The sequence below is a fragment of the Moschus berezovskii genome, chromosome 3 (assembly GCF_049115385.1).
Source record: "Moschus berezovskii isolate FMDL1 chromosome 3, NW_MosBer_1.0, whole genome shotgun sequence".
In the NCBI taxonomy this organism is placed as follows: Eukaryota; Metazoa; Chordata; class Mammalia; order Artiodactyla; family Moschidae; genus Moschus; species Moschus berezovskii.
Window position 1 is genome coordinate 123,614,432 of NC_142462.1, and position 27,391 is coordinate 123,641,822.

Sequence of the window (27,391 nt, forward strand, 5' to 3'; positions counted from 1 at the left end):
ATCGAGACATGAAATAGAGCCTACTTATCAATCAGCATAAATGGTTATTGATACAGATTATTTCTTCAAAAGTTCTTTAAACATCTGCATTGATCCCGTGTCTTAGCACCAATTAGGTCCTCATTATTCCTGAGCTACTTCCTGGAGGTTAAGGCATCCCAGTCCAGTAAATGTTTTAAGAACAGCAGTCAATGATTATTAGTGGCAGTGATATATATGTTTGCTGCGGCTCCCTCACTAGGCTGAAGTTCCCCGGCAGCAGAGGTCAGGACTTCCCCAGCCTTGGGGACTCAGCACACAGTGCCTGGTCCATGGAAGGGACACAGTTGACTCAAAACATTTAATGAACGTCTGAATGACATGTGGTACACTTAACCCACACACTGTCCTCGTCAACCAGTCATGTCAGTAGTTCAGTCTTTTGGGGGCCTGAGGTCCTCTGGGGAGCTGATAAAACCCTGGACTCTTTCCCCAGAAACTGTTCACATGGTCTCAGGCAAAGCTCCTGCAGTTCCAGTTTACGCACCACCACTGGCAGTGGGCAGCAGAACCGGGAGTAAACACGTCAGGTCCCCCAATTCACGATGAGAACAGGCCACCGGAACTGCCCAGAAAATGAATCAGGTCTCTCAGCCTGGATGTGCACAGGAGGTTTCTTCTGAGATGGAAACACAAGACTGCACCTCTCCCTTCAGTAGCCACCCCAGTGATGCGCTGCTCTAAACGTTTGCACAGCTCTCCTCTGCAGTGAGGTGCTCCTGCTCCTGAGGGTACTCAGTGTCATACTCACTTCTAATTTCTCGTCAGCAGATGGATTAGAGGGCTTGCTTCCCTGGTGGCTCAGACGGTAAGGAATCTGCTTGCAATGTGGGCAACTTGGGTTCGATCCCTGGCTTGGGAATATCTCCTGGAGAAGCAAATGGCAACCCATTCGAGTATTCTTGCCTGGAGAATCCCCATGGACACAGGAGCCTGGTAGGCTACAGGGGGTCGCACAGAGTTGGATATGACTGAGTGACTAAGCACAGCACAGATGGATTAGAAATTCCACAGAGCTTTCCCACTTCCATTCCTGCCACGGAGAGCCAGGTGGTGCTAGTGGTAAAGAACCCGACTGCCCTGCTGGAGACGTAAGAGATATGCGTTCGATCCTTGGGTCAGGAAGATCCCCCAGAGGAGGAAATGACAAGCCACTCCAGTATTCTTGCCTGGAGGATCCCATGGATTGAGAAGCCTGGCGGGCTGAAGTCCGTGGAGTCACAAAGAGTCAGACATGACCGAAGCGACTTGACACACACGTCCAGTCTGGCAAGGTCATTTTGATCCTTCCTCCATCTTGAATTCAGCCACCATGGTTGGATTTTGCCAGCTACGTTGTTTATTCACTCACTTAAATCATGAACAAGACTAAAAACAACCTGTATTTACAAAATCTTCTCTTTAAAATAAATTCTGAAAGTGATTTAGATTTGAGAATGAGCAAAATACTGGCCAGATGCATTTATACTCATGACACACTAGTCCAAGAAAAGCATTTCCATGTTCTAAAACTATATGAACTGTAAAAGCCAGTATTTTCCTCTCCATGTTCACAAATTATTCATTATGCCATCATGGAGCTAACATTCAACTTTGAATCTTGCAAAAGTAGGATGGTAACATGGCTTGTAATATTTATTTCTGTTTCAAGTCCTGGAGGAGTCTCTCTGCAAGCATGAAAGCATACCAAGAGGAGACACGGGGCAGGGGAGCAGGTAGGTGAGGGGGACTCGCTTCTGTCACGGCTAGGCCGCCAACCAACCAAGGACACGGAGGAGCTAATTATACCGGCATTCTTAAAGGGCCCTGCTCTCACCTGCCTACAAAGCACAGTACAAGATCTTCAGCATGTCTGTTCTAAACTAACACCAATGCAGACTGCAAATTCTGATGCCCTATGTGGAACTCTCTTTTGTCAGAAGCCCAATATATATTTAAAACTTTTAAAACTATTAAAACACTAAAATAGCATCCTGGGACCTTTGTGTTTCAGATATTAAATTATATTTCTAAATCAATCGGCAATTCATGTCAAAGGTACTCAACAGTCTGCATTCTGACAGTTATCAGTTTAAGACAGACTATGAGTACTCTAAAATTTAATTTGGTACTTCAAAATAAATTAGAACTAAGAATAAAGGTTCTCTCAACTGTGAGCACTAAAGATTTCATAATGTTTTATCTTGCACAATCACGTCCCAGGTCAGTTCTGATTTATTCAGGTGAATAAGTACAATCCACTCATGGACAGTATTAAAGTTATTAGCTCTCTTCCAGACCTTAAGCTAAGGAAAATGTTGCATCTTTCTCACTTCATAATCACAGATGCCATTTCATATTCTGTGATAAAGTTGCTGATATTTGGACTTGAAAACCATGTAATTAGCATATAGGTCTTGGGGGTGCTGCCACCATGGCAATTCTTATTACTCTTTTGGGAGCTTCACTGGTACCAGGCTGAAAACCAAGCATTCACCCTAACTGCACAACCATCAGAGGCCAAGTCAGCTGGCATTTAGACACCCTAAATCTCCCCAGGCTTCAGTAATTCACTGCATACCACACAGGAAAGCTGCCCTCCAATTCCCTGCATAGCCAGCTCCTGCCTACCTTTCCAACCCTGCTTTCCCCTCCCACCTCATGAAGCCCAGCCACCCCCACTTCCTTCCTTCTCAGCATGCCAAGTTCTTTCCCGGCTCACCAGCCTGGTCTCCTGTGATGCTGCAGGGCCTCTTCTGGAAGGTTCCTCTAAGACTGTGGTCACCACAGCCCTCTGAACAGGAGCGAGCAGCAGTCTAGCCAGATTCTGTGCACCATGGTTCTCCAAGTGCAGTCTGCACAAGGCTGGGGGTCCCCGGAGACACTCTCAGGGGGCTCATAAGTCAAACTACTTCACAGTAAGTTCCCTACATGCTGCTGAGTCACTTCAGTCATGTCCGACTCTGTGTGACCCCATAGACGGAAGCCCACCAGGTTCCCCCGTCCCTGGGATTCTCCAGGCAAGAACACTGGAGTGGGTTGCCATTTCCTTCTCCAATGTGTGAAAGTGAAAAGTGAAAGTGAAGTCGCCCAGTCAAGTTCCCTACATACAAACTTTAAAGATGAGAACACGCCCCTGAATGCCAGCTGTTGGACTTCTGTTACTACTAGACTTTTCAAGGTACTGTAAGAGTAAAAATGTTTTGTTTTTATGTATTATTTGTGTGAAGAGTATTATAAACCTAGTACAGGATAGTACTGTATATCCAACTGTGTTAGCTTGGGCACCTAGGCCAACTCTGTTGGACTTAAGAAAAAAACTGGACTTAAGGGGCTTCCCTGATAGCTCAGCTGGTAAAGAATCCGCTTGCAATGCAGGAGACCCTGGTTCAATCCCCGGGTCGGGAAGATCCCCTGGAGAAGGGAACGGCTACCCCCTCCAGCATTTTGGCATGGAGAATTCCATGGACAGAGAGCCTGGCGGGCCACAGTCCATGGGGTTGCACAGAGTTGGACATGACTGACAGACTTTCACACACACGCAAGGATGTGCTCTCAGAATGGACCCTGTTCCTATGTAGAGAACTCACTGTATAGTCTGCCTTTCCCACTAGGCTTTTGTGTGCAACAATGGTACAAAACCAATGGTGGTCAAACCGCTGGCTTGGTGCCCCTTAGCACAGATCAGACACTGGTCACAAACTGTAAAGGACAGTCACATATTCTTCACTACTATGCACACACAGTAAAAAAGGAGGAAACAAAAAAGGCCATTTTTACTTAACAGTGTCCTTGAGGAAGCAGCAAAAATAATTTATTAAATCTTGACCTTTAAATTCACGTCTTTTGAATATTCTGTACACAGAATGGGAAGTTTGCATACAGTGTAGCTGCTACACACTCAAGCATGGCGTCACCTGGGGAAAAAGCACTCATGCAAGGGTGTGGGAAGTGGTCTGAAACAGGCAGCTTTATCGTGGAACGCCATTTTTACCTGTAAAAACGACCAACAAGCTATTGCTGTTCCAGATGCAGGTCTCTGGCAGACACCTTCTTGGAAATGAAAGAAATGAGACTCTCATTTCAAGAAAAGCTGGTAGCATTTTGCCAACAATCAAACTTGAACTTTCAAGAGGAATTCTGGAAAATCTGCATCACTCAGGGTGATCTTAAAACTATTTCCCGATATTTAATTTTTCTGAGAAGATGGGTGCTGATGTTACAAGATGTCATTTAGAGAAATAGTTGTATATTGAAATGTGTTTAAATGTGGTAAGATCTGCAAAAGAGTGAACCAGTATTTCCAACTGACTGGATCTTAATGACCCAGATAACCATGATGGTGTGATCACTCACCTAGAGCCAGACATCTTGGAGTGTGAAGTCACTGGACCTTAGGAAGCATCACTACGAACAAAGCTAGTGGAGGTGATGGAATTTCAGCTGAGCTATTTCACATCCTAAAAGATGATGCTGTTGAAGTGCTACTCTCAACATGCCAGCAAATATGAAGAACTCAGCAGTGCCACAGGACTGGAAACGGTCAGTTTTCAATCGAATCCCAAAGAAAGGCAATGCAAAGAATGTTCAAACTACTGTACAACTGAGCTCATCTCACATGCTTTTAGAAAAGTAATGCTCAAAATTCTCCAAGCCAGGCTTCAACAGTATGTGAACTGAGACTTTCCAGATGTTCAAGGCAGAGGAGCCAGAGATCAAATTGCCAACATCCGTCTGATCATAGAAAAGGAGAGTTCCAGAAAAACATCTACTTCTGCTTTATTGACTGTGCCAAAGCCTTTGACATGTGTATCACAACAAACTGTGGAAAATTCTTAAAGAGATGGGAATACCAGACCACCTTACCCGCCTCCTGAGAAATCTGTATACAGGTCAAGAAGCAAGTTAGAATCAGACATGGAACAACAGATTGGTTCCAAATCGGGAAAGGAGTACGTCAAGGCTGTATATTGTCACCCTGCTTATTTAACTTATATGCAGAGTACATCATGAGAAATGCCGGGCTGGATGAAGCACAAGCTGGAATCAAGATTGCTGGGAGAAATATCAATAATCTCAGATATGCAGATGACACCACCCTTATGGCAGAAAGCAAAGAGGAACTAAAGAGTCTCTTGATGAAAGTGAAAGAGGAGAGTGAAAAAGCTGGCTTAAAACTCAACATTCAAAAAATGAAGATCCTGGCATCTGGTCCCATCACTTTATGGCAAGTAGATGGGGAAACAATGGGAACAGTGACAGCCTTTATTTTCTTGGGCTGCAGATGCTGACTGCAGCCATGAAATTAAAAGACGCTTGCTTCTTGGAAGAAAAGCTATGACCAACCTAGACAGCACATTAAAAAGCAGAGATACTACTTTGCCTACAAAGGTCTGTCTAATCAAAGCTATGGTTTTTCCAGTAGTCATGTATGGATGTGAGAGTCAGACCATAAAGAAGGCTGAACGCCAAAGCACTGATGCTTTTGAACTGTGGTGCTGGAGAAGACCCTTGAGAGCCCTTTGGACTGCAAGGTGATCCCACCAGTCAATCCTAAAGGAAATCCATTCTGAAGATTCATTGGAAGGATTGATGTCGAAGCTAAAGCTCCAATACTTTGGCCACCTGATTCGAAGAGGTGACTCAGTGGAAAAGACCCTGATGCTGGGAAAGATTGAAGGCAGGAGGAGAAGGGGACAACAGAGGATGAGATGGTTGGATGGCATCACAGACTCAATGGACATGAGTTTGAGCAAGCTCTGGGAGATGGTGAAGAACAGAGAAGCCTGGTGTGCTGCAGTCCTTGGGGTCACAAGGAGTCGGACACGACTGAACGCCTGAACAACAACAATGTACCATGTTCCCAAATCAGGTAGAAGATCCATGCAAAGTGCAGACAAGTCAATGGAGTTCAGAGGAACACAGTAAAACAAACAAACAAACAAAACCCTTCATGTGAGTTCAGATATTACAACTAACTTCTAAGAAACTACCACTTACGGAGTCTTCGTGGGTATCAGAGTGTACGTATGCACGGGCACGCTCAATTGTGTCCCAACTCTTCGCGACCCCATGGTCTACAGCCCACGAGGCTCCCCAGTCCGTGGAATTTTCCAGGCAGGTTGTCATTTCCTACTCCAGGGGATCTACTCGACTCAGGGATTGAACCCGTGTCTCCTGCATTGGCAGGTGAATTCATTACCACTGTGCCACCTGGGAAGCCCGAGTATCAGAAAACAGCCACAATCACGCAAAAAAGTATTGTGTTAGTAGTTTAATGTAACAGTATTAAAATACTCCTCTATTTCCCAAGTACCTATCTGGCAGGGTGGATTTCCTTTATATACCTTATATTAAAGTTATGGACTTCCCTGGTGGCTCATACTGCAATGGAAGGAACTCAGAAGCAGGTAAGAGAATTCAAGTGTTTTTTAAACCAGGCGTTAAAGACACTTGCAAATTTGTAAAACAAAATCCCACTTGCCTTTTTTTGCAGAAATTGATAAGCCAGTCCTAAAATTCCTATGGAAATAGGAGGGACTCAGAAGTTAATCTTGAAAAAGAATTAAGTTAGAGGGTTCACACTTCCCTATTTTGAAACTTACCATAAAAAAACAGTAATCAAAATAGTATGATACTGGCACAGGGACCAACACAGAAATCAAAGGAATAGTCCAGAAAGAAAAACATATATTTGTCATCACTGGGGTTTTTTCTTTTTTGTAATTTATTATTTAATGTGAAGTGAGTTTCTATTACCACCTTGTAAGTCTTTTTTCAGAGGGAAGAGGGATGAAGGGGAGGGGCTTTCTTCTCCATTGCAAACAGTACTTCCATTTTGAGATGGATCACTTGGTTTTTGACAAGGATGTCTAGACAATCCAATGAAGAAAGAACAGTCTTTTAACAAAGACAGTGGGACAACTTGGTGTCTATATACAAAAGAATCAAGTTTTACTATTTCCCACCACAAAATTTAGCTCTGAATAGATAAAAGACCCAAATGTAAGAGATAAAAATTTAAAACATTTAGAAGAGAACATAGCAGTAAATCTATATTTCTGAACTAGGCAATGGTTTCTAAAATATGACACCAAAAGTACAAGTGACAAAATAAAAACAAAATGGACTTTGTCAAAATTGAGAACTTTTTGCTTCAAAAGAAGGCCACCTTCAAGAAAGTGAAAAGAACCCACAGAATAGAAGAAATTATTTGCAAATTGTAAATGACCCTTCACAAACTCATAAGGATGGCTAGTACAAGAAAGACGGATGAGCTAGTTAATTAGTGTTCAGTCACTAGAAGTGTCTGACTCTTTGCAACCCCACCGACTGCAGCACACCAGGCTTTCCCGTCCTCCACTGTCTCCCAGAGTTTGCTCAAATTCATGTTCACGGGGCACAGTCAATGAAGCAGATGTTTTTCTGGAATTCCCTTGTTTTTCTCTATGATCCAACGGATGTTGGCAGTGGTTCCTCTACCTTTTCCAAACCCATCTTGAACATCTGGAAGTTCTCGGTTCATGTAATGCTGAAGCCTGGATTGAAGGACTTTGAGCATTACCTTGCTACCATGTGAAATGAGTGCAATTGTAGGGTAGTTTGGGCATTCTTTGGATTGCCCTTCTTTGGGACTGGAATGAAATTTGACCTTGTCCAGTCCTATGGGCACTGCTGAGTTTTCCAAATTTGCTGGCACTTTAACAGCACCATCTTTTAGGATTTGGAATAACTCAGCTGGAATTCCATCACCTTCACTAGCTTTGTCGGTAGTGATGCTTCCTAAGGCCCACTTGACTTCACATTCCAGGATGTTTGGCTCTGGGCGAGTGACCACACCATCATAGTTATCCAGGTCATCAAGGCCTTTTTTGTATAGTTCTTCTATGTATTCTTGCCACCTCTTTTTAATCTTTTCTGCCTCTGTTAGGCCCTTGATGTTTCTGTTCTTTATTTTTGTATCAAATGTTTCCTTGGTATCTCCAATTTTTTTGAAGAGATCTCGTCTTTCCCATTCTATTGTTTTCCTCTATTTCTTTGCATTAAGAAGGCTTTCTTATCTCACCGTGCTATTCTCTGGAACTCTGCATTTAGTTAATTATTAGAGAAGTGTGGATCAAATTTACAATGAGGTATCACCCACACCGGTCAAAATGGACATCAAATCTACAAATAACAAGTGCTGGAGAAGGTGTGGAGAAAAGGAAAGCTTCCTACATTGTTGGTAGGAATGTAAGCTGGTGCAACCACTATGGAAAAGTGGTTCCTTAAAAACTGAAAACAGGGCTGCCATATGACTCTGCAATCACATTCCTGGGCATATACCGCCAAGACAAAAACTCTTAATTCAAAAAGATACATGCACCCCAACATTCATAGCAGCACTATTTACAATAGCGAAAACACAGAAGCAATCTAAACATCCACTGACAGATGAATAAAGAAGTTGTGATACGTATATACAGTAGAATATTACTCAGCCATAAAAAGAATGAAATTATAGCATTTGGAGCAACATGGATGGACCTACAGATTATCATACTAGGTGAAGTTAAGCCAGACAAAGAAATACAAATACTCTGCGATATCGCTTACATGTGGAATCTTAAATATGACACAATTAAAGTTATTTATGAAACAGACTCACAGATAAACTTACCATTAAAAAGGGGTAAGGGTGTGTGAGGAAGGGGTAAATCATGAATGGGATTAGCAGATACAATCATGTATCAAATATAAAATATACAAGTTCCTACTGGATAGCACCCGTGGAGAAGGAAATGGCAAACCCCTCCAGCATTCTTGCCCTGAAAATCCCATGGACAGGGGAGTCTGGTGGCCTATGGTCCATTGGGTCAAAGAGTCGAACACAACTGAGTGCACACACATACTCTATACCATGGGGACCTATATTCAATGTCCTGTAATGAAACATAATGGAAAAGAATATGAATGTATAGGCATGTATAACTCAATGTTCGCTGTACACCAGAAACACGACACTGTAAGTCAACTATGAAAAGTGAAAGGCGTGAAGTCGCTCAGTCGTGTCCCACTCTGTGTGACCCCGGAGACTGCAGCCCTTCAGGCTCCTCCGTTCATGCGAGTCTCCAGGCAACAATACTGGAGTGGGTTGGCATTCCCTTCTCCAGGGGATCTTCCCGACACAGGGATTGAATCCAGGTCGCCTGCACTGCAAGCTACCAGGGAAGCCCTGTGAGTCAACTACACTTCAATAAAATTTTTAAAAAAAATTAAGATAATAAAAAAATAAAAATTAAATAAAAAGATAGATGATTAGAAGTGTTGGTGTGGATATGGAGAAACTGAAACCAATTTCAATCGTTAGCTGGAATGTAAACTGGTTGAAAAACAGTTTGACAGTTCTTCAAAATGTTAAACGTACAATTACCACATGACCCAGCAATTACAATTATACTCCTAGAAGTATACCCAAAAGAAGAGAAAACATGTCTACACAAAAATTACACATATAAAAAATATGTAGCGGAATGCTCCTAACAGCTTTATCTATATTAGCCCAAATGTAGAAACAGCCAACATGCCCATCAGTTAACGAACTGATAAGTAGAATGTGGTATATTCAAATAATGGATTATTATTTGGCAACCAAAAGGAATGAATTACTGAAACCTGCTTCAACACGGATGAACCTGGGAAATATTTATGTTAAATGAAAAATGTTAGGCATGCAAGGCCATGTATAGGTGATCCCATTTACATGAAATGTCCAGAATAGGTAAATCTGTAGAAACAGAAAGAAGATTAGTGATGCCAGGGGGTGAGGTGCGGAGAGGGTGGGAGGGGACTGCTGCTGAGTACAGAGCTTCTTTTGGGGGGATGAAGGGAGGCACGGATTGCTGCAACTCACAGGGATATCACATTAACATTTGATATAACAAAAAAAGCAAATTCACAGATATACAGAACTAATGTTTAGAAGGAGGGAGAGGCAATACAGCAGCAGGACATTAAGAGGTACAAACTATTATGTGCAAAATAAGCTCAATGCATTGTACAACAGGAGGAATATATAGGCAATATTTTATAGCAACTGTAAACAGAATAGCCTTTAAAATTGTGAACCATTCTACTGTACACCTGTAACTTATATAAATATGATACATCAACTATACTTCAAAAAAAAAAAAAATCTAGGGACTTCCCTGGTAGTACAGAGGATAAGAATCAACTTGGCCAACGCAGGGGACACAGGTTCAATCCCTTGCCAGGGAAGACTCCACATGCCATGGAGCAACCAAGCCCTCAAGTCACAACTACTGAAGCCCAAGCACCTAGAGTCTGTGGTCCACAACAAGAGAAGTCCCTGCTCACTGCAACTAGAGAAAACACACGCAAAGCAACAAAGACCCTGCGCAGCCAAAAAAAGTCTACAAATATCGTATTAAGCACTGGAAAGTCAAAATTACAAAAGCAAGCTCTGAATATTTCTTGTACGGAACAATGAATGGCACTGAAAGAAAAGTCAATTTCAAGCTTCAACACAAGGTGGTCACCACAGGACTATCCCCACCCACAAGTACACAACTTCACAATGTTATGAAGCACGTGAACAAACAATTTCACATACTAATACACTTTATACATGGCAAGCAATGTCTAACTTTACAATTCCTCAATGCAATGTTAGAAAAGGATACGGTAATTTAAAAATATACAGTAAATCAGCATACAGTTGGATGGTATTCTATTGGGAACAAATTTAATGATATCTTTCCCTCTGAAGTAGCCAAATCAAAGGATGCATGTTCTTTACTACCTAAAACGTTTTGACAAGGAGGGTAATAATTTGAGTTACTTTTACTGAACTGCCTTTTACCACACCACAGAATTTTTTCATGTTCTCTTAAGATCTTTCACATTCCTTTGATCCCATCCTGTCTGTTAACCTCCGAGAGTAATATATGACAGTCTTTTGATTGTTGTGGTCTAATGGTAAACTAGATTATCAAACCTCTCTGTAGAACATTCCAGTGAAAAATGTGCCAGATTTTCTTTGAAGACAGTTGTTAACCTGGCACTATAACTTTAGCCAGATTAAGTTTAGTTGCCTCCTATCACAGGACTACTCATTCAGTTACCTCCTATCATGGGACTACTCATTTGTATTAGAACAATGGACGTCAGGGAGCTGGCACATTTGGCTACCACCAAAACAATTCATACAAAGCACTCCCTGCAAGCCAGCCTGCGCTACAGGTGACGTGTCCTTAAAAGCTTAACATTGTAAATAACAGGAAAAGTCCTTCAGGACAAAAAAAAAAAGTTGTATAAATTATCTGAGAATTCTGTTTTTCTCACTGGTAAGTTTTTTCAGTCGGACATGACTGAGCAACTGAACTGAACTGAAGTTTTTTCAGTGTTTTAAATAAATACAAAATTTGAACACCAAATAGTAAAACAGTCACTGCACTTAGTAGTTTCATCTGAAAGCAAACCGTCGTGTCTGACTCTTTGCGACCCCATGGACTATAGCCCACCAGGCTTCTCAGTCCATGGGATTCTCCAGGCAAGAATCCTGGAGTGGGTTGCCATTTCCTTCTCCAGGGGATCTTCCCGACCCAGGGATCGAACCCGGGTCTCCTGCATTGTAGGCAGACACTTTAACCTCTGAGCCACCAGGGAAGCCCAAACTTCTAAAATAAACTCACAATGACAAGTATTTTACAAGTCAAACTGGCATATGATATTTAGTCAAGAGAATATTCTAAGAAAGATGCGATTTCTGGCTTAGACTTTTCCCACCACTCTTTTACCCCCCGTCAATATGACACTACAGTTTAGCATCACAGTAACACAACCTAGGAACACAGGTACTCAGATTTCTCTACCCTAGCATCATTGGCAAGCAGACATGTCCGTGAACTTGGAAGTCTGAGCAATTCTCTGAAGAGTGGCTAGGATGTGGAATTAGGGAACTATCTCCGTTTCCAATGCTGGCAAAACAAAAGAACCCACAAACTATAAAAAATCCTGATTCCTAACAAAGGTAAACAACTGTAAAATCAAATGCAAAGACTGGTAGTCACTGAACCTGTGCAAAACACATTTTAATCATCACCACGTATGAAAATAAACATGGAGACAATGGAGCAGGGTTTACCAATAGGAAGGCATAGAAAACAGGGACTGGACCTACTCTGGCTGCCCCTGGAGGCTAATCCAGCAGAGTATTTCACGAACAGTGGTTTAAAGTAAATGTGAAGTAAAGGCAAATGGGTGATGTGTCACCTCTGGGTCTTCAAGAGGATGGGAACAGAAGGCAGGTAAGACACAACTGGTTTCAACTGGACCTAAACAACTTTTTTAACAAACAGTGATAAAATGCTAGACTAGGTTACTTGTGACTGGAATCACCATCTCAAGAATTTCAAGGGGTGAATAAGCCAGGATGTTTGGGACATTTTCTTCAGTTCAAAGCAGGCAGCCCAGGTAACTCATGTCACCTGTAACTTGATTATTCAGACACTGGTACCTTTAACTAGTGGGCACTCTGAGGAGACAGACTCATTCAAGAGACAGGATATGTCCGAGGCTCACTCTCCACAATGCAGAGGAGGAAAAGAAAGAGAACAGAGAAGCAAAGGCTCTGAGATACAGACTGTCAATAAAGGTGGGATGCAGTGGCTCCATATGGGCATTCGGGGCTGTTAGACTTGAAAAGCCTCCATCTGCCGCCCGGTGACTTGACGGCTGCAGTTGTTAAGACTGTCACCTCTCCTTCCCTCCACGATTACCGCATCTGACAGGAGTTACCCCCGGGGCTCCTGGTGCCCCTTATCTGTACACAAGAGTCTCTCAGCCTCTCATTTTGATACCCCCCCCAGCACTTTGACAAAGAGAGATGATAAAAGGATGAGTAAGCACGCTGCAGCTGATATTGGTCAAAGAGCACAGACCCTGGCACCAACCGTGGAAAATGGGGGTGAAGGAGAAGGGAAAGCGAAGTCGGGGAGTTCGGCCAATGAGCAGGCAGTTACCAGCTTTCCCAGGGCAGTTTGTGTCACCTCCTTCTGCAGTCACCACAGACTCCGAACCCCTGCCCTCGCTACCCCCACCCCACTGTGGTCAAGTGCGCCCTTTTCCTTGGACAGCTACTTCTTAAAAACAACACAGAGAGATAAAAGTAATTTTTCCAGACTTCCGGTTGTCAAAGACAATAAAAACCTCACCCTGAAGCATGGTTAAGTTCAACGGTTCTGTTTTCTCCCTCGTTTTCTGGCACCCCGTCCACCACCTCCCACCCCAGCCCACCTCTGTTCGGGGTGGAAAAAAGCGACTGCCACTCTCAGTTTCAAATATATGTCAACCTTTGGAGGGGGGTGGGGAGGGGTACTTTTGAATTACTTCGACATTCTGGTTACAAGTATCTGACCTTATTTTTTCCTCCCCAAAGGAAAAAACAGGGCACCAAGAGGGCAGAAATTTCCCTTTATCTGCTCTCCTACTTCGGTCGTTGGCAGCATCTCGGGGGGCTTCCGAAGCGGGAGGGGGGGGGTCTTTCGAGTTTCTTCCTAGGAAACTGGCCCTCAGCAGCCAAACGTCCTTTGAGCTCCCGGATTTGCTTTAAAATGTTGAAACTTCACAAGACAGAAACATTACGGCTAAGGAGCCACGTCCTTTGTTGAAGCCCCACGGGTTTTAATTTGGGGTGGAAAAGGCCACGAGCAGCAATCACGGACTGCCCCCCGCGGGGACGGGGACAGGTGCGACTCCGGGGCCGTGCGGGGCCCTGTGGCGGGCGGCGCGGCGGCCGGCCCGGCCCGGCCCGGCCCGAGCGCCTGTTCGCCCGCGGCCTCCCACACGCGTCCCCCGCGGGCCCGGCCGCGCCGCCGGCCTCCGCTCCAAGATGGAGGTGGCGGCGACGGCGGGCGGCCGGTTACGAAACGCGCGGCCGCCACATGGCCGCGCCGGCCCCAAACTTGGCCGGGCCCCGGGCGAGGCTCGGGGCCCGGGGAGCGCGGAGGCCGCGCGGCGCCCGCCACTCACCCACAGACCGGTAGCCCAGGATCGCGATCTTCCGGGACTTGGACTGCGGCATCTTGGCGGCCTCCTCAGCCCCGGGTCAACCACATCAACAGCGGCGCCGGCGGCTCCTGCGCTGCGATCGGCGGCGGCCGCGCCGGGGCACAGCGGCATCCAGGGGCGGGGCGGGGCGGGCGGGCGCGGCTGCCTCAGCTCCTCGCTCGCGCGCCCAACCGCCCGGAACCGCCGCGCGGCCCCGCCCCCAAACACGCCCACGTGACCGCGCGACGCCGCAGGCGGCTCGCGTCAGCACCGCCCTCCCGCGGCCGCCGCCCCCTCCCCCAAACGCACGGGGTGTGCGTCGGGCGCTGTTTTACTTTAAAGGGAAAAAGAGGGGACGCCGAGATGCCCCTGGAAAAGTCACGACTAAAACTCGCTGCGTCATGACCCGCCCACCGTCTTCCGCCGCCTTTTAATGACGCCAGTACTCCCCGAGCGCTGATTGGACAGTTCCCAATCGCCCGCGCGCTGACGCGACGGAAACTCCTTCTCCCATTGGGGGGGCGGTCAGTGAAGAGGCGGGCCCGGAGGCGGGGGCTGCTTGTCCCGGCAGCTAAAAATAAACTCCGACTGGGAGCGCGCGGCTAGGCGCCGGTGAAGTTTGAAGGCTTCGAACTTCAGAGGGGCTGGAGGCGGGTGGGAGGGGCGGAGAGAGGCTACCTCCCCAGGGATTGGTTAGATCGCGGGGAGGGGGCGGGGCGACGTGTGGGAGGTGCGGTGATTGGTGGGCCGCTGAGCGGTCGGTGAACTCGCGCCCGCTGAGCCCTTAAAAGGCACGAGGCTGGTGGCGGGTGCCTTCCTCGTGTGTTTTTTTGTTTTTGTTTTAAAATTGCTGCATTGGCTTTCGTGAGTGTAGGTTGGAGGATGTAGGTGATGACGAAGCATCAGCCATGGGTGAAGGATCATGGGAAGAATGGAGTATACGTTCATTGAAAATGTGAACGCGTTTCGTGAAAAAAGCGTTCTCCTGAGTTCTCATGCGTCTCCTCAGTTCTGGTCTTAACCCTGGCGTTTGCGGAGCCCGCACACCTCACGGGAAAGGACAGCGCCGGGTCGACGCAGGTTTAAATGTCAACGCCTGCGTGGCTAATTGAGTAAGGCAGACTTAAAACACTCGCCGTTGTGGGCTGAGAACTCTCCAGAACCGTCCTTCCAGGGGGATTTAAGACCGGTGAGCCGGCGCCCTGGCGTGGGCTGACCTCTCCGCTGAAGGGACGCTGCTGTATTTCCCTCCAGAGGTGCCCTGACAACCCCTTTTTCAGAGGTGCTGATGAGGGCTGTCTGGGGGTAGCCCGGGTCTTGGAGTGCAGGGAGCGGTGCCAGCTCGGGAGGCCTGGATCATGCGACAAGAAGGTGAAAACCGGCCCCAAGAAGACAGGATGCGGTCAGAGCTTTCTGTCATGCTAGGTATTCTTGTCCATGGAGGCTGCTGAAGAAGCAGGTATCTGCTACTCGTACTAAAGTCCCTCTGTCGTCCTCGGGCTGTCTGGCAGTGTTGACCTGCCTGGTTAAGTGGGACCACCGCTCTCTGGTCATGGCCTCGCCCAGTGAGCACCGAGGAGAAACCCCCAGGAAACTGAGCGGCAAGGGCAGGATTCTTGGGTTAGGAAGATTTAGAGGTGACAGTCCCTAAGACTGTCGCTGTGTTGGGTTTAGAACACCGACGTTGGGGCAGAATCCTTCCACTGTCCCTGCTCACTGGAGAGGGTGCGTGCACATTCAGGTCCTGGAGGGGGGCGTCCTACAGTTGAAGTCCCAGGCCACCAGCTGGACATGAGAAAACCTTTCAAGTTGCCTTTTTTTTTTTTTTTAATTGATGTTTGCATTCCACCCTGTAATTATTTGAAATACTTAAACAATTCAGGCCTTAAAATGGACTCCCCAGGAAAATGTATAATTTTTGTCCTGTGAATTGGATGCCTCTCCTGCAGTATTTTTTCCAGGTGGCATAGTGGTAAAGAATCTGCCTGTCGAGGCAAGAGACACCGGCTTCTGTCCCTGGGTCAGGAAGGTCCCTGGAGTAGGAGATATCAACCCGCTCCAGTATTTTTGCCTGGGAAATTCTGTGGACAGAAGAGCCTGGCAGGCTACACTCCACGGAGTCAGAGTGCGCCCATGCGACTGAGCCAGTACCCACTGCAGTATTTTGAACTAATGGTACCAGACTCCCCAGTAGGTTGTGAAATCAGCTTAGTGGTTTTTTTGTTTTTTAATAGAAGAACAGAAAAGGAAATAGTGCCTTGCATAGTAAGGGTGAGTATTGTTTCATGACACTTTTGCTGTGTGTGTTGCTGCTGCTGCTGCTAAGTCGCTTCAGTTGTGTCCGACTCTGTGCGACCCCATAGACGGCAGCCCACCAGGCTTCTCTGTCCCTGGGATTCTCCAGGCAAGAACACTGGAGTGGGTTGCCATTTCCTTCTCCAATGCATGAAAGGGAAAAGTGAAAGTGAAGTCGCTCAGTCGTGTCCGACTCTTAGCGACCCCATGGACTGCAGCCCACCAGGCTCCTCTGCCCATGGGATTTTCCAGAGTACTGGAGTGGGGTGCCATTGCCTTCTCCGGTTGTGTCTGTATAGATATTTATATATGCTATGTATATATGTATTGTGTACTGCATTCCATTGTAATATGTATTTCTTTCTGTGTGTTGCCCCAAAAAGTTTGAAAGCACCGCCCTAGCCTGAGAAGTCCAGACTTAGGAATCCAGACTTTCAGGAGTCTAGACCGAGAAGTGCAGTTGTAAATGACAAATTCATTCGCAAAATATTCCAGTTGTGTTAAAGCCCTTTCAGGCCAGACCCCAGAGTTCTGAAGATTCCTTTGTTCCAGAATGGGGAGAATTTCCTTGGTTTAAGAAATGACTCAGATGACATGAAATATTTGGGATTGATGTATGAATTCACATAGAAATAGCTGACTGCTGCCAGACCATATAGGATAAGAGACCAGATGGGAAATGCAGGCAGGGCCTTATTGGGGCTCATGCTGCAGCAGGAAGGAGAGAGAGAAGCAACAAGGGCCCTTGCTTGGGAGGGGAGGGGTGGCTTGGTGGTCTGCCCATCCGCTTGGTGATGATGGGTGCGGGGATCACCCTTTTCTCCTGACACTCAGAAGCAACCATTGGGTTTTGGCCTTCTTGTCTCTTACTGTTGATAATTCTCCCCTACAGTGCACGTGTGCAGCTATCTTTCAGTTCAGTTCAGCTGCTCAGTCGTGTCTGACTCTTTGCAGCCCCACGGACTGCACCACGCCAGGCCTCCCTGTCCATTACTAACTCCCAGAATTTACTCAAACTCATGTCCATTGTGTTGGTGACACCATCCAACCATCTCATCCTCTGTCGTCCCCTTCTCCCACTCCAGTCTTTGGCAGAATCAGGCTCTTTTCAAATGAGTTAGTTCTTCAAATCATGTGGCCAAAGTATTGGAGCTTCAGATTCAGCATCAGTCCTTCCAATGAATATTCAGGACTGATCTCCTTTAGGAAGGACTGGTTGGATCTCCTTGCAGTCCAAGGGACTCTCAAGAGTCTTCTCCAACACCACAGTTCAGAAGCACCAATTCTTTGGTGCTCAGCTTTCTTTATAATACAACTCTAACATCCATACATGACTACTGGAAAAACCATAGCTTTGACAGATGGACCTTTGTTGGCAAAGTAATGTCTCTGCTTTTTAATATGCAACTATCTTTAGTCCCTTGTAGTTTCTTTGTGTTCTGTTGCCCAAGGCGTGGGGAGAGGAGATGAGGAGACATCTGTCCAGGTGCGAGCACTGCAGGAGAGGGTCCAAGGTCCCAGCCTATCTCAGAATGTGTCCCCCTCAAAGATATGTCAAAGTCATAACCCTCTCAAAACATAATCTTATTTTGAAATAGAGCTGTTGATGATATAGTTGAGGTCAAACTGGAGTGGGCTTCCATGATGGTTCAGTGGTAAAGTATCCACCTGCAGTGCAGGAGCCGCAGGAGACATGGGTTTGATCCCTGGGTGGGGAAGATGCCCTGGAGCAGGAAATGGCAGCCCACTCCATTATTCTTACCTGGAGAATCCCATGGACAGAGGAACCCTGGTGGGCTACAGTCCATGGGTGGCAAAGAGTCAGACACCACTGAAGCAACTTAGCAGCAGCAGACTGGAGGAGGGTGAGCCCTAATCCGACATGACTGGTCTCCTCAGGAGAGAAGACAGGGACACACGCAGACACACCCACCCACCAGTGTGACGATGGGGGTAGAGGCTGCAGCGATGCCCCTCCCTGGAGACTTCAGAGGGACTGAGCCCTGCTTCCCTCTGAACTTGGCGGGTGTTTATACTTCTGGACATCAGAACTGTGAGAAAAGAAGCCTCAGTTTACAACACTTTGTTAACAGCAGCCTGGATAAAAGAACCCATCACCAGTCCTCAAGTTGTCAGTAGACTTTCATTTAAAAGTTGACTCTAGTTTCTGCCGGGCTGTGGATGAAACTGACCTTCTTCCCAACACCCCAAGCCAGTGTGCGCCTCCTGGGGGTGTTTCCCTAGGTGGGTGCTAACTGCCCTGCAGAGCAAGTCCTGAGGGTCCCTGTGTGGTCATCGGGCACGATGTCTGAAGGGGAACACCATGCTCCTAAGAGCTGGCACAGCAGTACCCAGGGAAGCTCCAGGAGAACAGGAGGTCAGGTCCTTGAAATAAAATGTGATGGCTTGGCCAGCAAGGCTTTGATTATGACTGCGTATGCTCTTCATGTGTACCTTAGATGTGGAATTTAGCCACAGTGCTTACAAGCCTCCAAAAGTTATAATTATGGTTTGGGGGACCATTCGCCATTGGTTCCTCCTCCTGTGTGAAGCGTTCTCAGTGTTGGACTTTATCCAGCTTGTTGGGACCTGGAGAGTTTCTAACATTATTGTGCAGGAAAAAAAAAAAAAAACACGAACTTCTTATAGTTTTTTTTTAACGTTTTTATTTATAAATAAAATAATTGAGCACGAAAGATCTGATGCTTTCAAATTGTGCTGGAGAAGACTCTTGAGAGACCCTGGACTCCTGGGAGATCCAACCAGTCAATCCTAAAGGAACTCAACCCTGAATATTCATTGGAAGGACTGATGCTGAAGCTCCGATACTTTGATACAAACAGCCGACTCACTAGAAAAGACCCTGATGCTGGGCAAGATTGAGGGCAGGAGAAGAAGGGGGCGACAGAGGATGAGATGGTTAGATAGCATCATTGACTCAATGGACATGAATCTGAGCAGACTCCAGGAGACAGTGAAGGACGGGTGAGCCTGGTGTGCTGCAGTCCATGGGGACATGACTTAGTGACTGAACAAAAAACAAAAAAACCTAGGTAATATATGGATTGAGCATGGCATACTCATGACAACGTTTTGTGACTGGGATGAGAGGTGTCCTAGTGGGGTTTCCACAATGGGGAGGGGCCATCAGTGTTGCCCTCACTGTTCAGTGTATAGAATATTATAATGGATTCCTTTTCACATGTCTAGTTCCGAGGAATTACAGAATGTATTACCTCAGTTCTGCTAAACTGAATCTCACAGAATGGTCATGGGTCTTAAAAAAGTTTTCCTTTCTCTTACACTGTTGGTGGGAATGCAAACTAGTACAGCCACTATAGAGAACAGTGTGGAGATTACTTAAAAAACTGGAAATAGAACTGCCATATGACCCAGCAATCCCACTGCTGGGTATACACACCGAGGAAACCAGAATTGAAGGAGACTCATGTTCATTGCAGCACTGTTTATAATAGCCAGGACAGGGAAGCAACCTAGATGTCCATCTGCAGACAAATGGATAAGAAAGCTGTGGTACATATACATAATGGAATATTACTCATTAAAAAGAATACATTTGAATCAGTTCTAATGAAGTGGATGAACCTGGAGCCCATTATACAGAGTGAAGTAAACCAGAAAGAAAAACACCAATACAGTATGCTGCTGCTGCTAAGTCACTTCAGTCGTGTCCGACTCTGTGCAACACCATAGATGGCAGCCCACCAGCCTCCCCCATCCCTGGGATTCTCCTGGCAAGAATACTGGAGTGGGTTGCCATTTCCTTCTCCAATGAATGAAAATGAAAAGTGAAAGTGAAGTTGCTCAGTCGTGTCTGACTCCTAGCGACCCCGTGTACTCAGCCTACCAGGCTCCTCCGTCCATGGGATTTTCCAGGCAAGAGTACTGGAGTGGGGTGCCATTGCCTTCTCCGCCAATACAGTATACTAACACATATATATGGAATTTAGAAAGATGGTAACGATAACCCTATATGTGAGATAGTGAAAGAGACACCGATGTATAGAACAGTCTTTTGGACTCTGTGGGAGAAGGTGAGGGTGGGATGATCGAATAGCACTGAAACATGTATACTATCATATATGAAACAGATCACCAGTCCAGGTTCGATGCAAGATACAGTGCACTCAGGGCTGGTGCACTGGGATGACCCAGAGGGATGGGATGGGGAGGGAGGTGGGATGGGGCTTCAGGATGGGGAGCATATGTACACCCATGGCGGATTCATATTAATTTATGGCAAAACCACTACAATGTTGTAAAGTAATTAGCCTCCAATTAAAATAAATACGTAAAAAATATAAAGTTTTCCATTCAAAAAGCCCGTGAATTATTGATGAGAATGAAAATGCAATATAAGTATACACTAAGAAAAATAGCAGGCTGCACTTCTTCCTTGTGTGGGCTCTTTGCTAGCTATGTTAAAGGTAAACATGGTAACCTAATCATATCTTACCAAGAAATGACCAAGCGTTTTTCCAAAAAGGTAAAAATTGACAAAGGGTTTCCCTGGTGACTCAGTGGTAAAGAATCCGCCCACCAGTACAGGAGACCTGGGTTCGATCCCTGGGTTGGGAACTTCCCTTGGAGAAGGAAATGGAAACCCACTTCAGTATTCCTGCCTGGGAAATCCCATGGACAGAGTAGCCTGGTGGGCTATAGTCCATGAGGTCGCAAAGGGTTAGACACGACTTAGCGACTAAATACACACAAAAGTTGACAAGAGCATTAAAAATACGAATTCATATCCATTATCGTTAATGATGACTTAGCATAATTACACCTTGGTATTAGCTAATAAAGTAGTAAATATCCCTTAACCAATAGTGAGATGTTAAAAAACTGAGCATCTAAAACACTAAGGCAGATTTTACAAATATTTCTGCAACTTTTGTTTTCCCTTTGGAAAATTTCAAGGATGTATAAAAGAGGAGAGATTAGTGCAATTGACCCCAGACCACCTGTCCCCTCTTCATTTGGTATTTACCGAGTCATGGACACTCCCATTTCCTGCCAACTATTTTCCACCCACATGTGGATTATTTTGAAGTAAGTCCTACATGTCATACCATTTCAAATTCATTTATTTCAGTATTTTCTCTGAAAGATGACTGTGTGTGTGTGTGAGATCTTAGTTCCTCCACTGGGGACTGAATCCAGGCCCACAGTGAAAGTGCGGAGTTCTAACCACTGGACCACCAAAGAAGTCCCTAAAAGATGACTCTTTAAAAAAGAAATGCCATTTTCGCTCTGAAATACAAGCCCATTAAGGAATCCTTAGTACCACCGACCGGCCAGACTATTCCAATGTCTCTTAATGCATCATCATTTTCTTTTACAGTTTGTTTAAATCAGAATCTAAATAAAGTTCATATGATACAATTGGTCACTATATCTGGTCTTTTTTTCTTTAAATAAACTTTATCTTTTAGATGTACAGAGTAATTGGAAAGATAATGTAGAGGATTCCACATACCCTGGACTCAGTCTCCTCCCTCTCCGCTGTACTATTTGTTAAAATGACTAAACTTCATACATTATTCAGATTTCTCAATTGCCCCCTAATGCACTTTTTCCAGGACACCCCGTAACAATGAATCGTCATGCCTCCTTAGGCTCCCCTTGGATGTGACCATTTCTCAGACTTTTCTTGTCTTTGATGACCTTGAAAGTATAAGGCTTGCTCACAGGCATGATTTTGTAGCTTGTTCCTCAATTGCAATTTGTCTGGTGTTTGTCTCAGACGTGAACGGGGCGTGCAGGTTTTGGGAGGAAGACCACAGAGGTGAAGTGTCACTTTCCTCTCATCGAGGGTGGATCGTCCCCATGTGACCTGCCACTGTGGATGCTGTTCTGGATCGCCTGTCTGAGGTGGCAACTGTTGGCTTCCACAAAGGTAGTGAGATCCTCTTTCTCCCTTTCCATGCTGTCCTCTTTGGAAGGGGGTCACTGTGTGCAGCCCTCAGGGACTGGCGAGTCAAGTTATGCTTTCCCGTACTTGCTTCCTGCCTGAAGAATTTCTTTGAGCATAGTTTCCTGGCAACAAATTCAGCATTTATTTATCTGAAAATCGTCTTTATTTCTTTTAACTTTTTAAAAATGGATTTTTTTCCCATTTTTAATTAAATAATTTTTTTGGCTGCCAGGGTCTTCACTGCTTTTCAAGAGCTTTCTCTGTTTGTGGCGAGTGGGGGCTACGTTTTTCATTGCCGTGGTTCTCTTGTTGCAGCGCACAGGCTCTAGGCATTCAGGCTTCGGTAACTGCAGCACCCAGGCTCAGTAGTTGGCACCTGCAGGTTTAGTTGCGCCACAGCATGTGGTACCTCTTTAGACCAGGGATCAAACCCATGTCCCTTGCATTGGCAGGTGGATTCTTACACACTGCACCACCAGGGAAGTCTCTTTAACTTTTTATTTTGAAATAATTATTGATTAACAGCTTACTTATATGCAGAGTACATCATGCAAAATGCTGGGCTGGATGAAGCATAAGCTGGAATCAGGATTGCCGGGAGAAATATCAATAACCTCAGATATGCAGATGACACCACCCTTATGGCAGAAAGTGAAGAGGAACTAAAGAGCCTCCTGATGAAAGTGAAAGAGAGTGAAAAAGTTGGCTTAAAACTCAACATTCAAAATACCAAGATCATGACATCCCGTCCCATCACTTCATGGCAAATAGATGGGGAAACAATGGAAACAGTGGCAGACTTTATTTTTGGAGGCTCCAAAATCACTGCAGATAGTGACTGCAGCCATGAAATTAAAAGACACTTGCTCTTTGGAAGAAAAGCTATGACCAGCTTTGACCTCTATGACCTAGACAGCATATTAAAAAGCAGACATTACCAACAAAGGTCCATCTAGTCAAAGCAATTGTTTTTCCAGTAGTCATGTTTGGATGTGAGAGTTGGACTGTAAAGAAAGCTGAGCACCAAAGAATTGATGCTTTTGAACTGTGGTGCTGGAGAAGACTCTTGAGAGTCCCATGGACTGCAAGGAGATCCAACCAGTCCATCCTAAAGGAGATCAGTCCTGAATATACATTGGAAGGACTGATGCTGAAGCTGAAACTCCAATACTTTGGCCACCTGATGCAAAGAATCGACTCATTAGAAAAGACCCTGATGCTGGGAAAGATGGAAGGCAGGAGGAGAAGGGGACAACAGAGGATGAGACGGTTGGATGGCATCACCAACTCAATGAACATGAGTTTGAGTAGGCTCCGGGAGTTGGTGATGGACAGGAAAGCCTGGTGTGCTGCAGTCCAGGGGGTCGCAAAAAGTCGGACCTGACTGAGCGACTGAACTGAACTGGAAAAAATAGTACAGAGAGGTCCTGTGTACTACTCTCATGATGGTAAATCCTATGTAAATGTAGCATGATATCAAAACCAGGAAATTGAAATTGTATGATCCACAGAACTCGGAGTGCACCAGTTTTTCATGCACGTGTGTGTGTGATTCTGTTCAATTTTAGTACATTTATGGATTTGTGTTACCGAAACCACAATCAAAATACAGAGTTGTCCCAGCATTACAAAGATCTCCCTCATGTTATTTTATCCCTCTACATTTTTGAAAGGTTTTTTTTTTTTTGCTGGATATACAATTTTAGGTAGACCGTGGTGTGTGTGTGTATGTGTCTCTGCGTGTTTTACTATTTAAAGATGTTCCATTTTCTGCAGCCTCCGTTTTTTTCTGTTGAGAAATCAGCTATCATCTTGTTAATTCCTTTAGGTCCTATGTTCCTTGCTACCCACCTCCTTTTTAGATTTTGTCTTTATTTTTGGTGCTTAGAGTTTTACTGTGATATGTTTGTGTGTAATTTTCTCTGCTTTAATGCTGTTTAAGTTTTACTCAGCTTCTTAGATTTGTGAGTTATTGTTTCTGATCCAATTTGGAAAACTTCCAAGCCAATGTTTCTTCAAGTATTTTTTTTTGCCCTATACTCTCTCCTCTCTTATTCTGGGACTCCAGTTTCACACATATTAAGCAATTTGATAGTTTTCTACCAGTTATTAAGCCTCTGTTTGTTCTTTTCTCTACTTTTTTTCTTATTTCTAATTTAATAATTTTAAAAATTTGGGGTAACACATTCTTCAGTTCTAGGATTTCCATTTGATCCTCTTATAATTTTCACCTCTGTCCTGAAGTTCTCCTGTCTCTCCCCAACATACACCTGTTTTCTGTAGGTTCTTTAACATACTTATCACAGTTGCTTTTAAATCTTTGCTGATTGTAATGTCTGAATCATTCATCAGTTCAGTTCAGTTGCTCAGTCTTGTCTGACACTTGTCTGAAACCTTAAATAGCCACCCCATGGACTGCAGCACGCCAGGCCTCTTTGTCCATCACCATATCCTGGAGTTTACCCAAACTCATGTTCATTGAGTTAATGATACCTTCCAACCATCTCATTCCTTCTCCTCCTTCCTTAAATCTTTCCCAGCATCAGGGTCTTTTCAAATCAGTCAGCTGTTTGCATCAGATTGCCAAAGTATTGGAGTTTCAGCTTCAACATCAGTCCTTCCAATGAACACTCAGGACTGATATCCTTTAGGATGGACTGGTTGGATCTCCCTGCAGTCCAAGGGACTGCAACACCACAGTTTAAAAGCATCAATTCTTTGGCACTCAGCTTTCTTTACAGTCCACCTCTCACATCCATGCATGACTACTGGAAAAACCATAGCCTTGACTAGACGGACCTGTGTTGGCAAAGTGCTGTCTCTGCTTTTTAATATGCTGTCTAGGTTGGTCATAACTTTCCTTCCAAAGAGTAAGCGTCTTTTAATTTCATGGCTGCAATCATCATCTGCAGTGAATTTGGAGCCCCCCAAAGTCTGACACTGTTTCCACTGCTTTCCCATCTATTTGCCATAGGTCTGCTTTTAAAAAAATATTATGTATTTTTGGCTGTGCTGGGTCTTCATTGCTTTGCATGGGCTTTCTCTAGTTGCGGCAAGCAGGGGCTACTCTTCATTGTGGTGTGCGGGCTTCTCATTGCGGTGGCTTCTCTTGCTGCAGAGGACAGGCCTGAGGTATGCTGGCTTTAGCAGCTGCAGCCCTGGGCTCAGTAGTTGCAGCTCCAGGGCTCTAGAGCGCAGGCTCAGTAGTTGTGGTGCATGGGCTTAGTTGGTCTGAGGCATGTGGAATCTTCCCGGACCAGGGATCGAACCCATGTCCCCTGCATTGCAAGGCAGATTCTTATCCACTGTGCCACAGCGAAGTCCCACAGGCCTGCTTTTATTAAATGACTTTTCTCTTGATTATAGGTCATTTTTTTTGTTTGCTTCTTTTCACATCTTCTAATTTATATTTTATAGTGGCCATTATGGATGAAATGAATCTTGATATATGGTAGTTTTATCCCTCTAACCTTGTTCTTATTTTTCAACATTGTTGTGACTAATCTAAGATCTTTGTCTTTTCATGTGCATTTCAGAGTCAGTTTTGTCAATTTCTACAAAAAAGCCTGCTGGAATTTTGATTGGCATTGTTTTGAATCCATAATCAATTTTGGGAGGACTTACATTTTAGCAATATTGAAGCTTCTGACCCATCAGCAAAGTGTATCACTCCCCTTGTTTGAGTCTTCATTCATTTCTCAGCAGTATTTAGTACTTTTCAGTGTATGGGCTATATATATCTTTTATCAGATTTATTCTAAGTATTTCATATTTTGATGCTGTTATAAATGGGATTTGGAGTAGGAAATGGCAGTCCACTCCGGTATTCTTGTCTGGAGGATCCCGTGGACAGAGGATCCTGGCGGGCTACGTCCAGGCAGGATCCTGGAAGGTCCATGGGGTTGCAAAGAGCCAGATACGACTGAGCATGCACGCATGTAGTACTTAAGATACTACGTGTTAGACGTGGCCTAAGCATTTTATGGGCATTAACTCATCAAGCTTTTAAAACCTTCATAACATCCCTATAGGGGGCTTCCCAGGTGGCACTAGTGGTAAAGAACCTGCCTGCCGGTGTAGGAGATGCAAGAGATGTGGGTTTGGTCCCTGGATCAGGAAGATCCCCTGGAGAAGCACATGGAACCCACTCCAATATTCTTGCCTAGAATATTCCACGGACAGAGCAGCTCAGCAGGCTACAGTCCATGGGGTCGAGAAGAGGCAGACGTGACTAAGTGATTGGGCACACGTAAATGGGATTTACATTTTTCTATTTTTGATTGCCTATTACTTGTATACAGAAATACGATTGATTTTTGACTGCTGATTTCTTATCCCAAAACATTGCTAAACTCACTAGTTTTAGTAGATCTTTTTGTAGAAGTCCATTAGCTTTTCTGTGTTGATGATCATACAGTTTTTACTGGTTTTCATTTCGGATGCTTTATACAATTTTCTTGTATTATTGCACTATGATCCTGAATAGAAGCGGTGAGAGCAGATACCCTTGACCTTGGGGAGGAAGCAGTGCACATTTCACCGTTAAGTGTGGTGTTTATTTGCTTGAGGACAAGACAGAGTTGGTTCAGACTCTCCTACCTTAGCAAGAGGTGTTTGTATCTTAAATCATCTTGAAAAAAAAACAACAACACTGGTGTGCCAGTTTTATTCCAGAAATGGCCTATTAACAAGGCAAGGACTTCTGTTTTGAGTAAATACCCCAGGGTTTGAACTCCTGCTCTACCTCATAAAATCTGGCAAGCCACACAAACTCCGTGTGCCTCCAGAGCCCACCGATGGACTGGGTGAGGCTCCCCAACTAACGCTTGGGGAGGCTTCGCCTGTCTTCTTGGCCCTTTACTTTGCATTCCTTCTTTTCTCTTTTGCGACTGGATTAAATACTTGATTCTGTCTTAATTGTGTATTCTCTCATGAAGTATATGAGATGGCATTGAATATAAATGTTCCTCATAGCCTTGTTTTCAAATTATTCTATGATATCTACTTTTCTCTGAATTCTTTCATAATATCAGTTCATATCGTGTTACTTGTTCTTTAATGTGGTTTTTGTTAAAGATTTCATCTCCAAGGAAA

General features: G+C 44.8%; 1 protein-coding gene across 1 annotated transcript in view; it reads right to left on the reverse strand.

Moving 5' to 3' along the window:
• Positions 1–14,412, reverse strand: part of RHEB (Ras homolog, mTORC1 binding) — a 53,027-nt gene extending 38,615 nt beyond the window's left edge. Inside the window, exon 1 of the mRNA XM_055421586.2 lies at positions 14,050–14,412. Coding sequence (XP_055277561.1) covers positions 14,050–14,101 — 52 coding nt within the window. The 5' untranslated portion in view covers positions 14,102–14,412. The remainder of the gene's footprint in view (positions 1–14,049) is intronic.
• Positions 14,413–27,391: the final 12,979 nt, after the last annotated feature.